Below are 15,097 nucleotides of genomic sequence, written 5' to 3'. Positions count from 1 at the left end.
GTGGACACGGACGACTGCCTTCGACCTTCAAATGTGTGAAGTCGAAGGAGATTCAAACGAAATGATAGGCCTTGGTCACGAGGTGGATGCTTTTAGGGGGTTCTGTAAGGACTGTGTTCTACGAGGATTCGTCGGCTTGTACTGGGATTGCTTCACTACCAGGTAAACAATTCCTAAAAAAAGGCAGTGAGCTCTCTTTTAATTAGATCGTGGTTGTTTTAGACTTTAGAGGTTGCTGTGAGATTCGATTACACCGGAAAACATTCAGTAAGGAACACCAAGTGGTGAAAAAACTGCATATAGGGCTTTGGAAAGTTCTTTTCTTTAAGTTGGAACTCTGCAACTTAACTTAACTTCTTTGTTGGGTCTCCCTTGAAAGATTCGATGAAGCGGAATGCATTTCCTTTTCTTATTTCTTTCAATAGGACCTTCTGCTTTCCTAAAGAGGTGGCGTGTTTCCTTCCACTCTTTCAGTAGAGATTTCTCGCCAAAGTTATCATTTTACCTCTCATCAGAGATACTTCTTTTGGGTGTTATTTTATTGCTGGAATTGAAAGGTAAGAGAGGACGGTGAGGGAGGGGAAAAGAAGAGAAGAAAGGGAAACAATGGGTTAAATAGGTTTTAAGAGAAAAAGGGCAAATATATATATATATATATATATATATATAGTTTAGTAGGTATTTTGGTAATTTAACGCATTCCATCATCTGAGTTAACGGTCAAGGGGGGTCTTTGTCTCATGGTCACAGTACAGGGGGGTCTTTGTCGTAAAACAAAGTACAGGGGATCTTTGTCACAGACCCCATAATATAGGGGGGTCTTTGTAATTTACCCTTTATTTTATTTACGCTTAAATTGAGTATATTCTCATATCTTAAAATATTTTATTATTTAACTATCATTACTATTTTTTTTGATATTAAAAACATTATTATTCAGTATTCACAAAAAAAGTTTAGTATTTCATTATTTTCTTGACTAAGCAATAAGTTAAATAGTTTAGCAAAAAACCACATATAAAACAATTGCTTTCATTAAGATTCAAGCTAAAGAGCTATCGCTTAATAAACGGGTGCTCTAACTAACTGAGCTATAAAAGAAACCATAAAAATCAATATAAGCAAATTAAAAAGGGTTAAGAAAAAACACTACATCCATTAGTTTCAATCTGCGAATAGCTGACTACTTGTAGGCCTGTAGCCTGTCGATAATATATAAAACAGGAAAGTCTTTCTTTTTTCTCATTTTTATTTTTATTCCATATTTTTTAAACAACCAATTAGAGACTCTCCTTTTCCTCTTGTCTTATTCCTAAAATCTCTCTCTCTCTCTCTCCCAATTAACTAAATCATCTCCTCTCCTAAAAGTTTTCCTAAACTATCACCTCCACCTAAAACTTCCCCGTAAAACATATCCAAACCTATCTAACAATAAACAGCCTAATTCTAACACCTCTTTCCCAATCCCCTATCTTTCTTTCTCTATTTTAAATACTAATAAGATGAGTAAAAAATATCTAAAAGACTAATAAGAATGAAATAAATAATGCAATAAGACAAATAATAAAAGTAATGATATTTAATAACTAAAAAATTAGTATAATTATACATAATATTATAGTAATATTATACTTAATTTATAATAAAAAAATTCTAACAAGATTAAAAATTTTAAACAATAGTAAACTTAGTATAATATCATAACGTAAATTATGTATCGATAAAAATTTACTAAATAAATTAAAATTTAATAAAATTTAAATTCTATTTAGATTGAATTTAAAAATAATGAAAAATAAGCACAACAAGCCTAGTTCAATATGGGTTTACCTTCACCCTACCTAGGCCCCTCATTTTGTCACATCATTTGGCTCATAGCCTCTAGCCATGTCACCCTGCCTCACATTTCAATGTCATAACAAAGTTAAAAACTTAGCAAAACATTAAATGTATTAGGGCTGTTCACGGGTCGGGTTGGGTTGGTTTGCTGAGATTTTTCTAACCGACCCGACCTGGTCGGGTTTACCTAAAATTGAAATCGAAACCGACCTTGTGTTAAGCAAAACTGACCTGGTCGGTTTGAGTCGGGTTGAGTCGGTTTCGGCTCTAAGTTCAACCATGGTAATAAACTGAAATTTCAAATTTTTTATTCTTGAGAGTCAAATTGTATTAGAAATTGTGCTTGAGTTGAGGGGCTAAAGGGGGCGGACCAAGTTAGAATAGAAGTTATCAAGAAAATAGAAAGTCAAACTGTATTAGAGAAAGAAGACTGAAATTTGTATATTTCAAGAAACCTTCTAATCTAAGTAAAAAAGGACACCTAATTCTAATTGTAATTGGTTGCCTATTTGGTGTAAAAAACCATAGGAACTAGGATCCTTTGATTATTTTCTTTAAACTTTTCCAAAAAAATTCATTGTCTAGTTGTCTTACAATACTTGCCATTAATGTCATTCCTAACTAGAAGACTAGAAATTAAGTTAGGTTGTAACTAGGATAGAGACAACTTAGTTAAGTAGGAACTAAGTAGGTTGTAACTACTAACTAGGATAGAGACCCAAACCATCGGTTTATGATTTTTTACAACCCGAAACCGAACAGTGCTGAAGAAAACCCGGCCGACTTGGGTTGGGTCAGTCCTGGTTGGTCGGTTTGGGTCTTCTTATGAACAACCCTAAAATGTATAGGATCATTAAAATAATTAAAGCATCAATTTATTTTGATATTTTAGTAATTAATTATTCATAAAATACATAAATGTTTGAAAATTAATTTATTCATATTAATAATTATTGAATAATCAAATTTTAATATTTTAATATTCATTTATTATTAAATAAAATTAATTATATATTAGTATTTGGAATTGATAATTATTACATGAAAATTTCAGTAATGTCTTCATCAATCCATTGTTGTTAGTGCGGTTAGGATACCTAACTTTTACTCAAGCGACCCAAGTTTAAATCTCAGCAATGGAATAAGATTTTTTATTTATTTTAGTTTTGGCTTATATCAAGTAGATTCAGATATCATAAAATATTTTTTGGTATTTTGAAACCATTACTTTTCTGTATTCATCAAAAAGATAGTTTAGTATTTAATCATATTCTTGACCAAACAATAAGTTAAACAATTTAGCAAAAAACAACATATATAAAATAATTGCTTTCATTGAAATTCAAACTCAAATCCTCCCGCTTACTAAACAGGTGTTCTAACCAACTAAGCTATGAAAGCAATTATAAAAATTAACCTATGCAAATAAAGAAAAAGTTTAAGGAAAAAATAACACCATCCATTTGTTGTGATTTCCAAATGGGTGACTGTTTGTAGGCCTATAGCCTATAGGTGCTTTCATTTGGTTATTATTATTGTTTCTTTGTGTTTCTTGAATTTTGCTTGTTATGTGGCTGAATTTGGTGCATGGGTATGTAAGGATTTGTTGAGAGAGAAGAGGTTATGAGATTGAGACTTGAAACTAGTTTGAAGAAGAAATGGAGCTTGAGAGGACCTTTGTCCCTCATTGATGCCAGAAGCTCATCCTCGACCAAAGTCCCCTTATACATTTTGCCAAATTTACCCTACCCATGCCCCTCATTTTGCCACATTTTCTATCTCTTAGCCTCTAGCCATATCACCCTACCTTCCATTTCAATGTTATAACAAAGTTTGAAATTTTCCAAGCATTATGGTATTAGATAATTAAAATATCAATATATTTTTATATTTTAGGCTTCATTTGTTTGCGGTTCAATTTCAATCAAATTAGTACACATGCATGAGAGTGCAAAATGAGTAGTTACAAATACGGTCTGATTGGTTTTATACTGGTTGATTAGTTACAAGTTCTTTTAGTACAGTCAAACCCCACTTTTATATAACCATATTGAGCTTCATAGCAATTTAAGATTGTATGTGTACATGTGTAATAAAAGGCATTTTTATATAAATATAATTCATATATGTATGCTTTCGTTCAAATGTGTTCGGGTTGGGTTGAGCTAGACTTCTACCCAAGGGCATAACCCAAGCCCACGCCCAAGCCCACGCCCAACCCCAATTTCAGTGAGGGGTGAGGTTTTTAGCCCAGCCCCAGCCCGCAGCCAGAAAGTATATAGGCCTAATTTGTGCAAAAATTCGGGTTGGGCCCAAATTGCAGGTCTATATATCGGTTTCGAAAGTTTCTAACATGAAAAAGAATGAGATTTGAGATATTAACAGTTTGTGGCTTTGAGCTGTTAACATCCATCCTAACATACAAACAATTATGCTCAGTTTGGAAAGAGCACAAATACAAATATATGCAGTGCAAAACCTTATATATTGTATTATAAAATTGTATTTGCAGTGTACATATTTGTATTTGTATTATTATTAAATTAGGCCATTAGACTCAGTTTGGAAAGAATACGAATATAAATATTTACGGTATAAATGCATATAAAATAATACAAAATATTAAGTTTTGCACTCTGCATATTTGCATTTGTACTCTTTTTAAACCGAGCATTTAAGGAAAAGGGAATATAGAGCAATTGACACACACAATACTCATGGTGCCTTTTGGGGAGAATTCTTTTTTGGGATTTTGAGAGGGGAGAAGTTTGACAAAGAAACCCATGTTTTTTTTTTCTATATTTATTTGAGGACTAAGGAAGGTTTATTTTCCTAGTACCCATCTAGGTGAAAGTTACCAACACTTGGATGAGACAAAAATGCCCCTTTTAATAATGGATTTTTTTATGGTTAAAATGGTCATTATATTATTTACCTAGGCTCAGTTTGGAAGGAGTAAAAATGCAAATATGTAAAATACAAAACCTTATATTTTGTATGCATTTGCACTATACATATTTGCATCTGTACTCTTTTCAAACTGAGCCCTAAGAAATAAAAGAACATGGGTACATACACTTACCCAAGTAAATGTTTCCAAAATAATACTTACCTGGGTAAGTAACTTAACAAAAAATAAACTGAGCCTTGATATTTTGAACCTTAATTTACCCTTTCGCTTAGTTTGGAAAGAGTACAAATGCAAATATGTATAATACAAAGTAAGGTTTAGAAACACAAAATATAAGGTTTTGCATTGTACATATTTGTATTTGCACTCCTGAACTTCCCAAGTTGCCACTAAGAGAAGAATCAATTTGTAATAATGGTGTACTGCAAGTAGGGATTAAAGCTATAAAGTGTGTTTGTGTGTATATATATATGTATGTATGTATGTATATTCAATTTATTATATTATTTTGTTCTAATTTTATTGTATTTTTTAATTTTATTTTATTATTTCATATATAAATAATTATATATATTAAAATTCATATAAAATAAAATTTTAATATTTTTTAAATTCTTATTAATTTTATTAATTTATTTTAAAATTTCATTTTTTTTTATTTTTAAAATTTTTTTAGAACGGACCGTTCATTTGAACCAGACAATTAAACCATCGTTCAAAAAACTAGTGGCCAAAACGGTTCCATTTCCGAGTTATTTTTTAAAATCATGCATGGCACGACTCGCAAGTGGCCTGTGCTTTGGTGGGCTAGGTCGGACCATGCTTGCTACCTATGGGATATTTCAAAGGTCTAGCATAGTATGGGCCCAAGTGGGCCCAAGCCATTATGCGGACTAGGCCAAGTCATGAGAGGTATATTTAAAAAAATTAAAAAATAATGAAATATTTAAAATAAATTAAAAAAAAGAAACAAAAATATGAAAAAAACTTAATTTTTTTTTAATTTTGATGTATACAGTTGTTTATATATAATAGAATGAAATGAATTAAAAAATTACAATTGAAATAAAAATAGTATAATAAAATTGAAAATAAAATGTGATATACATATATATATATATAAAACGGGCTGAGCCGTATCGGACCATGCCACGTGCTGGCACGGCTGCAAAAGGCTGTGAACACGGTGTGAGGACGCTTTTGTGATTCCTGAATCCGGTCCCGGTTCAGCCAAACTTGTACCAAGCCGAAGTATTGCTCGAACTCGATTATTCGAATATTTTCGTCTGGATGCAAATTTCCCGCCAATTCCCATTAAACAATTTATTTTCGCGACCGAAACCCTAGCTCTAGCTGTTCTTTCCGTAAGCTCCATCTCTACTGTTATGCTATAGATCTGTCTTATATCGTTATTTTCAATCTTCTTGCTGTTGTTTCTATAATACAAAGTCAAAAGGAATCCCCAATCTCTTAATTTCGATTTCTATTTGTTTCTCCAGAATCACTAAAGCCTCTGTTTCAGATGTTCATGTCCTCCTTATTCCCACTCTTTCTTATATAGATAGATATTTGTAATAAATTAGTATGTTACTTTGGTTGTTCGTTGCGGTTTCTCTATGAACTGAAAGATTTTACGGGAGTTCATGTTTCCATCGTCATCCCTTTGGTCAAGCTAGCTCGACTCGGTGGAAATTATAAATTGGTGGTACATTACTCCACAATACCTCGAGCTCAAGAAAACCGAATTGCTCAAGGAATAGAATGCAAGCCAAGATTAGTGCCTTCTTCAAGCCTGCTGCACCCAAAACCCCTGATCCACCTCAATTTTTCGATCAAACTGAAGGTGAAGATGCATTGCCCTCCGAAAAGCCCATCTCGGAAATTCTAGTTACATATAGGCGTCGAACTCCGAAGACGGATTACTACTGGTATTGATTCTTTTTCATGGAATTGATTTCTTATTTCAAGATTTGGCGTTTTGTCTACTAATAGCGGTTGCTTTCAGACCCATTGTCAATTACTAAAATTTGGTTTATTGTTTTGAGAAAAAAAAAAAGAAATCAGATTTTGGGCTCTCCTTTTAGGCGGTTCCAATCAGTGAGACACAGTTACTGGAAATAGAAATTCTAAATTTAGCCGTTCAGATTTTAATTATCTCCTTATCTTTTTTATATTATTGCACTCTTTATTGAGTAGATACTTTGTTTCCTGTGCTGGATGATTAATTAGGAAACTAGAAGATTTTGTTTGTTCTGCCTCTTCTTAAGCACATTAGAGTTTGATTTAGAGAAACATATTTAGGTGCTCTCTCCTTTCATCTAAAACTCATCTTCTGGAGCACTTTTCCAAATTTTTACTGCATTCTTGCTTACTAAAATAACAAGGTCTAATTTTCTTTTGTCATGGGAAAAAATCCTACATTCCTAACAGTATTTTGATCCCATTTTCTGGTCTTCTGCAGCAATGATGAATGCAAACAGCCAATGATTGTGGAGGCCTCAGTTGATTTAAATCCAACTGATTGTCCTGTAGAACCAGCCCCTGGCTCAGATAGACTCCTAAACAAGAAGAGAAGTTATGCTCAGTTTCATTTGGAGTTTGGACAGTCTGACTTCCTTCTCCATACTTGCTCTGTATGTGGGCTAAAATATGCTCGTGGCGACGAAGGAGATGAGAAAGTTCACAAGGAATTTCACAGGAATTATACTCAGGGACTCCAGTCCAAGGTACTTGAAGATTTGTGTCTGGTTGTATTCAATTTGTATGTCCTCTTGTGCCTTCTACCTACTCTATCTTATCATATTTCATCCAATTAATAGGGCTGGCGCAATGAAAGAGTCATTCCAGTGCCTTCTGTTGATGGGGCCCGCATCATTATGGTGTTAGATGGTGACCCACCTGCTCAAAGAAACAAGGTTCTACTTCCTCATCCATATCTTCTGGTGCTTGATGTTTACACCAGCTTTTCTCTGTGCTTCTCCTAGAAATACAGTTAAGAAAACAAAATCCAATCAAAGTTGGGAACTTGATTGCTATCTCTCCTCTTTACAGGTTCAGGAAGTAGTGAAGATGATGGAAGTGGAACTTGGATTCACAGATGGCTGGCTTATTCATAAATTTTGCAAGGTATACATTAAATTCTGTTCTCTTACAGGACTCTCCTACTTTCCGACCATGTTAACACATAATGACTTTATGTAATTTCTGGGATATCATTTTTGCAGGTTTATCTGTATATTCTCTCTCAGAGGATTGCTGGTTGCCTAGTTGCAGAACCAATAAAAAAGGCCTACATAGTTCTCTCAGATTCAGTGGCTCTAAAAAGATCGGGTGGTAACAATGCTGAGAAGTCTAAATCAAAAAATCCCATACTTCAATTTGGAGATGTTAATTTTCAGAGGGAATATACAAAAAGAGTCCCCTGTGTTAATAGTCCTGGAAGGACTGAGGGGGAAATAAATGGAGCAATGTTTTGTGAAAAGGAAGCTGTACCTGCTCTCTGTGGTATTAGAGCAGTTTGGGTTACACCATCTAACAGAAGAAAACGTATTGCTACTCAATTACTGGATGCTGCAAGGTAGGTTGACTGCCTGCTATTCTAACCTGTGATCATCTCTATTTTTCCATCTCTTTCCTGGTTGTGTTTCAATATTTCATAGGTTTGGTTTTAGTTCAACTGTTCGGTCCCAGCACAAAAGCAGAACTAAATAACTGCCATTTCTAGGAAGAAGTTGGACCTGGATTGGCCATCCAGTTCAGTTAGAGGCAGTTGATCTGGATGAACCTGAATGAACTGATGATATGCCCTTCAATTGTTGACTAAAGGAGAAAAAGACTTAAAAAAGATGGATCAACATCCATTTATGATTTTCATTAAAAATAAATAAATAAATAACACCCACCTATGCCCTCTTGAAGTGATAACATAAGCTTTCTACCTTTCGGCTTGGTCATGTGGTGAGAAAGGCTCTCAACTATGATGAGCAGAGTCACTATCACTAGATGCTTTGTACTTTATTCTTTGAGCTGGCTTTTGGAAAATATATCAACCTATCATCTCCATTTTCTTGGCTATTTTGGATTTTGAAGATCAATTATCCTTAATATTTTTTTTTCCTGTAAGAATTCCTATAGGAATTAGGGACCACTACTTGGTTTAAAGGTAACATCTTGGGCCAACAAGCATGAGAACATGATTTCAAGTCTGAGAATAAACACTTCGTGCAAGAAAGTGTTGAAGGTTAGGTTTCTATCCAGTCCATCTGTCCCAAGACCCCAGATTACTGGGGCAAACACTGGGTAATGGCCCTTTAATTCTTTTGGAAAATCATTTCTATAGATTTTGAAAGTAATTCCAGGAGTTGGAATCTTTACCTACTTTTTTTATTTAATCAATGTTTCATTTCTGTTCTATGTAGGAAGAGCTTCTGCATGGGTTTTGTCATGGAACCATTTCAGTTGGCATTCTCTCAGCCAACTGCTGCTGGAAAGGCATTGGCATCCAGTTACAGTGACCGTGAATCCTTTTTAGTCTACAAGTCTGGTAGTTTGATTTAATAATTGTTATTAAATTTTGTAATAGTTTTTCAATTCTTCCCTGGATTTTCCATGAAATGACTGTAGAACATGGAAACTCTGGTCAATTTAACATTTTCATTAACTGTTAATATCCTAATTCAATATCAAACATCAGGTTGAAACTTGAAAGGTCAATCGCTAGTTCGGTTAAGTTATCATCTTCTTCTTTTTTTAATGTAAGTTTGCAATCTAATTACTAATTACCAACTCAATTGGACGCTATTAGAGGATGGCTCACGTTCAGCTTGAGAATCCACAGGCATCTCAACCTAAAGAATTCCAAACATAATCAAATCAAATAATAGGGGGAATGCAACCATGCGTGTGTGTATTTTCTTTAAAAGTCAAACCTCAACCCCTCAACCACTATTTTTTTTTCTCTTAATCGTGAAATATCAAAATTAATTGGAAATAGAAGGATCACAAATGAAAGTGTTATGTATACGATATCAAAGTTTCAAATTTTAGAAATTGTACTTATTTTTGACCCTTCGTCTATGATGAATTTTTTCAAAATTGGGTACTTTGTACACATTTTGTTAAAATTAAATTAGAGTGGGTTATATGGTAAAATCACCTTTATTTTCCAAAGTAAAATTTACCCATCTCTTAGGTGGGTAATTAACTTTTCTACTTGGGAGAAAGGAGAAACTTTATAAACATAATATGATCATTTTGTCCATTTTTATACTTACTTTGTGTGGGTAAAAATTCATTTTATTACTTACCTAGGAATCATGTAAATTAAAATAACATGGGTAAGTGAATTGATTCAAATATATGTTACCTAGGTAACTTGTAAAACCGTAAACGATTAAGGCCAAATATAAGTTAACAATATTTAATCAAATTAAGCTTTTATGACTTCCACTAGAACAAGGCAAATATCCGCTTTATAATAGTGTGAACGAATAGATAAAACTTTGGAATGGGGTTATGTACTTATGTAGGGGTTTGGCATGGGCTTGCCTTGACCCTAACTTGACCTGGCTAAAAAATACATAGTTCCCGAACCCAACCCAACCCTATAGGGTGTAACCCGATTTTGATTTGATTCAACATGTATAATTTCAAATGTATTTTTCAACACGTTTTGAAGACTTAAAGTATATTAATTTAAGTTAAGAAATTGTTTTATAGATTCTAATGTGTTACTTTTTCCAATTAAAAAAGGAGAAAATCAATATCAACATGTAAATAAATTATTAACTTTAAACCTATAAAGTTAGAAGTCAAAAAATTGCTAGAATACTCATATATATGCAGGGTATCATGACCTAGTGGGATGGCTCAGCCTAAACCCGAACCTGATTCGGGTCAAAGAATTAAAACCCTTACCTAACCCTATACTCTATAGGGTTGGGTCAAGCCAGATTTACCATTTAACCCGATCCATTAACATCCCTATATAGGGGTGCAAGCTGGGTGCTCTGGGTTCGGGCTTTAGTTCAATGTAGCCCTAACCCTAAGAATTTGGACTAAAGCCTGAACTCGGCTTGAGCCTGTGGTTAAGCCCGAACTATTCAGCTTGAGCCCAACGCACACTAAAATCATTCTTTCTAACTAATTTTCATTCGAATTCAGGTTCACGTCTAAACCAAATAGGGAGGAGGAATAAACCATTCCAATTCGGATTCTGACTACGAACTAAATGAATAATTCTTATATTGTAACCCTGATGAGAAGTTGTCATCACTGGTTTTCATTCCATAATTTTCTGTCTTATTATTGTTGATTTTACGATTTTAGATTTATAATTCAAATAAACTTTGATCATTTGAAACATTTATTTACTTTTTCATTCTATTGAAGGAACCAATAAAAACATCAAAGAAGTAAATACTAATAAAAAATAAGGTCAAGGTCATAAAAATTGAGAGATTTTATGAAATTTTAACATGATGGAGAAAAAAGTTGGGGGTAAGCCCACATCGGATTAAGGCTTAGGAATTTTAAGTTGGGTTAGAATTCATAATTAGGGATACAAATGGATTGAATCAAATAAGACATTAGTAGATCCAAATTTGTTTTGTTTATAATCAAATTCCAATCAGATCAAATCCACCAGATGTTAAATAGTATAAATAAATTAAACTAAAAATGATCAAATTATTATTATTATTTATTTATCATTATTGTTGTTGTTGTTATGAACTAAAAAGGACTTTAATGTTATATTTTATGAATAAATGAATTAAAAATTACTTATATGAAATTTGAAGCAGTGACAATTTAATAAAAATACAACATTTAGAGCAACCTTATTAATAGATATAATATAGATTTTGAGTATATATGAATAAATATATTTAAATCAAATTGAATCTAGGGAGGTGTACAAATACAAATATATACAGTAAAAAATACATACAAAATAATACTAAATGTAAGAATTGGCACTCTACATGTTTTGTATTTGTACTCGTTCCAAACTGAGCTTAATCATATGAGATTGAATAGAATGGATCTATATTTTATCCAAATATAAATGGATTTGGATTCAAATCATCCTTATGGAATCGAATTTGGAATTTGAAGAATCAGATACTATTTGTAACCTTGGGTTGAATAGGATACAACTGTCAACGATCGAGTTTGGATAGAACCAGAGCAAACCTGACAATAAATATTAAGGACTTGGAACTGAAAATTTGAACCCAAGATCTGTAATTTTAGACCCAGAATTGAGCTGATAGGTTTTTAGGATAATCGTGTCTGACCCGATGGACCTGATTATAATAAACTTATTAAAAATGTTATATAATATTAATTTATTTAATATATATAACTCAAGTTGGGTTTGTATCGTTTGAAAACCAAAACTAGGTGGAACTGGTTCTAAACCAATAAAAATCGAGATAATATATTAAAAAACTAGAATCGATCCAATCGGTTCGGATCCAACCTGATCCATTGACAGCCCTATGTAGGATTGACCTCAACTCACTTTGTTCAAATTAGAAACTTTCGTCTTTCGCATCACTAGAGGCTTGTAAAATGTTGCATCTATGAATGACAACAAGTAGGGTACCTATGCAAATTGCCCTATCCATTCCCGAACCTACCTATGATAGCGCAAAATCGCTTAACACTATAAGCCACTAAGCCATTTCACCTTTTGTGTTATTTAATGAAATAAAATAGATTTTATTAACTTTTGTGTTAATCAAAACAATCAATATATATATATGATTAACAATTCTAACTAAAAATTAAAAGGAATAATATTTAAAATTAGCATTTTATAACTAAATGAAATAAATAGTCTATCAAATCCAAATTTACATCAAATGATGATTTTAATCCCAAGAAATTTATACAAATAAAATGTTAATAATAGAATAATTATCTTAATATTTAAATTTTATAAATTTGTACATGACATTTAATATAATAGGTTCATATTTATGCATTTCGGATGTCAGATATCGGATATCCTAAAGTCAAAATTCAAACCCATCCCAAACCTAATAGGGTATTTATCACAGCATCAACATCACTTTAGCCGTTTGTAAATAAACAGCATGGACTGTTTTGGCCCTTTTGGGAGCCGCCAAGGTTTTGACAACAGCCAATGTTTTACCATTGGAGTTCTCAGTGTAGTATTTGAAATTGTACCCTTAGATGCGAATCTTAGGTTGAAGCAACTTCTGAGTTCGGATGGGACCCGTTCCAACTTCCACCAAACAAGGGAATCTGGCTTTTGGGCTTCTTGCCGATGAATAAACACGACCATCAGCAACGTGCAATATCAAAAGCCAACGTGGTTCGGAAATCGGAATCCGAAACCGGGAATAATATTCTGATTCTATGGTTTATGAACATTTTCCAGAATCTGAACGTTGATTACCTTCTACATAAAAAGATTCCGACCCAAGGTTCCCTTGCAGCAAACAACGAGTGTACATCTTGTCCGTAGCGCGAAGAAATCTAAGAGTTGAATAAACTTTTTGTTTTTTCCTCTAAAATATAAAATGTGTTATTTACAGAAATATCCTCACCGCCTTCACATAATTACTTTCTTCATGCAGTTTTCAGATTTGAAAGTTGAAACCTGGTCCCTTTCTCCAATTTAAACTGCTCTCGTATCTTCCTTATGAACCCTATTCGTCCAAACTCCTCCTTGCCCCTGGAGTTCCGCCGGTGGATTGACGAAATTTCGCCGGGAATCCAGTAAATATGACGGAGAATTTTACAATCGCTTCTTTTCCGGTGATCTTCTCTGATGGGGAGCGCGAAATCGATCTCGGCAGCGTCAGCGTGCATCCGTCTCTGGAATTTAAGAATTTCCGATCCTTTCTGAGTCAGAAAATCGGAATCCCTCCTCAGCAGATCGCCATTTCTCTCATCCGCCGGAAACCATCAAGATCACCGCCGGAAAATCGCCGCAGAATTCCGATTACCGACAAGGTAGATTTTTCTACAATTCTTGAAGACAAAGATTGCTTCTTCTTCGTCACAATGATGAAGCGGTCGAGGAGGGAGAGAAGAGGGACAGGGGATAATCACCTACCGCCTCGACCAATCAATTACCTGCATGAGAAAATACCTCCACCAGAGAAAATTCTTCTACGACGGGATTCCGGCATGTTATTGCCATTCTATGGTCAAACTGCAACGCCGGAGTATCTGTCCGCGGGACAAGGGATGCTGGGGTTGGGGCGCGTGGATTATGAGAATCAGATACGGAAGCTGCAGAGGATGAGAGAGGAGTTCATGATGTCTACGGCGAACACGAACCCACGTCCGTATACAGAGTATGAAAGCGTTACAGATCATATCTCGACGAATAGTTCAGTATCAGTCGTCTGCGAGGTGTGTTCGGATGCAAAAGGCACAGAGGTACCGTTTCACCAGTGCGTATACGATGCCGTGACGGTGGGGTTTCGCTCTCCGGCCGGTCCAATCGCTAGGCCGTCCAAACAGTCCGATTAGCTTGATTCTTACGTTTTTAATTCCTGGGTCCATTGTTTCTTTGATCAATTTGTTTATTTAGGAGATTTGGAGCTGGAAACTTGAAGTTCTGTTTCTAGGGTATAGGGTTCTTCAGACTTGTGATGTTTTGTGTATAGACAGAATTACAGAAAGACTACACGACTATGTTGGCATGAATTCTTTTGGCATACGGAAGATATAGTCTCCAATAGGAAGGTGTCTTGCTTATAGAATATAGGGTAAGGGCAATTTGTATACCGTCTATGAAAGTAGACGAGGAGAATCTTTTAACAGAGCTCGAGACTTAAAAAGATAGAATGTAACTTTCGTTATTTTTTCAGGGTGAGACAGTGAGTTGTCCACCAACGTTCGGAAGTTTTATGAGCTGGAGACAGACAGGCAGCTTGTGATTGAATTGTTAATGAGACTTGAAAGGAATTTGAGAGCTTTCGTTTTCTTTATTCTCAGTCTTGAGCATTTGTGTTGGTGTTTTCATCTCAAAAAAAAAAAAAAAAAAAAAAACACTTTTTATATTCTCAGTCTTGTTTTTTTTTTTTTTTCAGTTTTTTCTTTCTTTGGTTTTCTTTAGTTATTATGTTTGTTGGAGCGCTTATATATAGTTGATTAGTTTCAATGTTAAGTGTACTGGATAAAGTACCAAAATGTATTTAAATGTTTTCTTCTTGACTCTGCTGGCAGGAGATTCCCTCGCTGGCTTAGTTTTCTATCTTCCTCGTGCATAAAAAAAGTGTATTTAAATATTTATTAAAATTTTAAGATATGCCATTCTTTCTCTTATCTTCTTGTTTTTTTTTTCTTCCTTCTCGTCTTGTT

The 15,097-nt window shown here is 34.0% G+C and overlaps 1 protein-coding gene across 3 annotated transcripts; it reads left to right on the top strand.

Moving 5' to 3' along the window:
• Positions 1-29: 29 nt before the first annotated feature.
• Positions 30-9,463, top strand: CTF7 (protein). 3 transcript variants are annotated; one of them, XM_088970617.1, is made up of 6 exons: positions 30-162; positions 7,212-7,476; positions 7,570-7,665; positions 7,802-7,876; positions 7,975-8,327; positions 9,169-9,463. In XM_088970617.1, exons 1-6 carry the CDS (start codon positions 32-34, stop codon positions 9,305-9,307), a joined length of 1,059 nt encoding a protein of 352 aa, XP_088826743.1. In that variant the 5' UTR covers positions 30-31; the 3' UTR covers positions 9,308-9,463. The 3 variants fall into 3 exon arrangements, with proteins under 3 accessions (XP_088826743.1, XP_088826741.1, XP_088826744.1); XM_088970615.1 differs by lacking the exon at positions 30-162 and adding an exon at positions 6,039-6,678; XM_088970618.1 differs by lacking the exons at positions 30-162; positions 9,169-9,463 and adding exons at positions 6,106-6,678; positions 8,885-9,025.
• Positions 9,464-15,097: the final 5,634 nt, after the last annotated feature.

This window comes from Nelumbo lutea, chromosome 2 (genome assembly GCF_056320005.1).
Source record: "Nelumbo lutea isolate HS-2025 chromosome 2, American lotus-T2T, whole genome shotgun sequence".
NCBI lineage: Eukaryota > Viridiplantae > Streptophyta > Magnoliopsida > Proteales > Nelumbonaceae > Nelumbo > Nelumbo lutea.
This window is presented reverse-complemented; position numbering and strand designations above follow the sequence as displayed.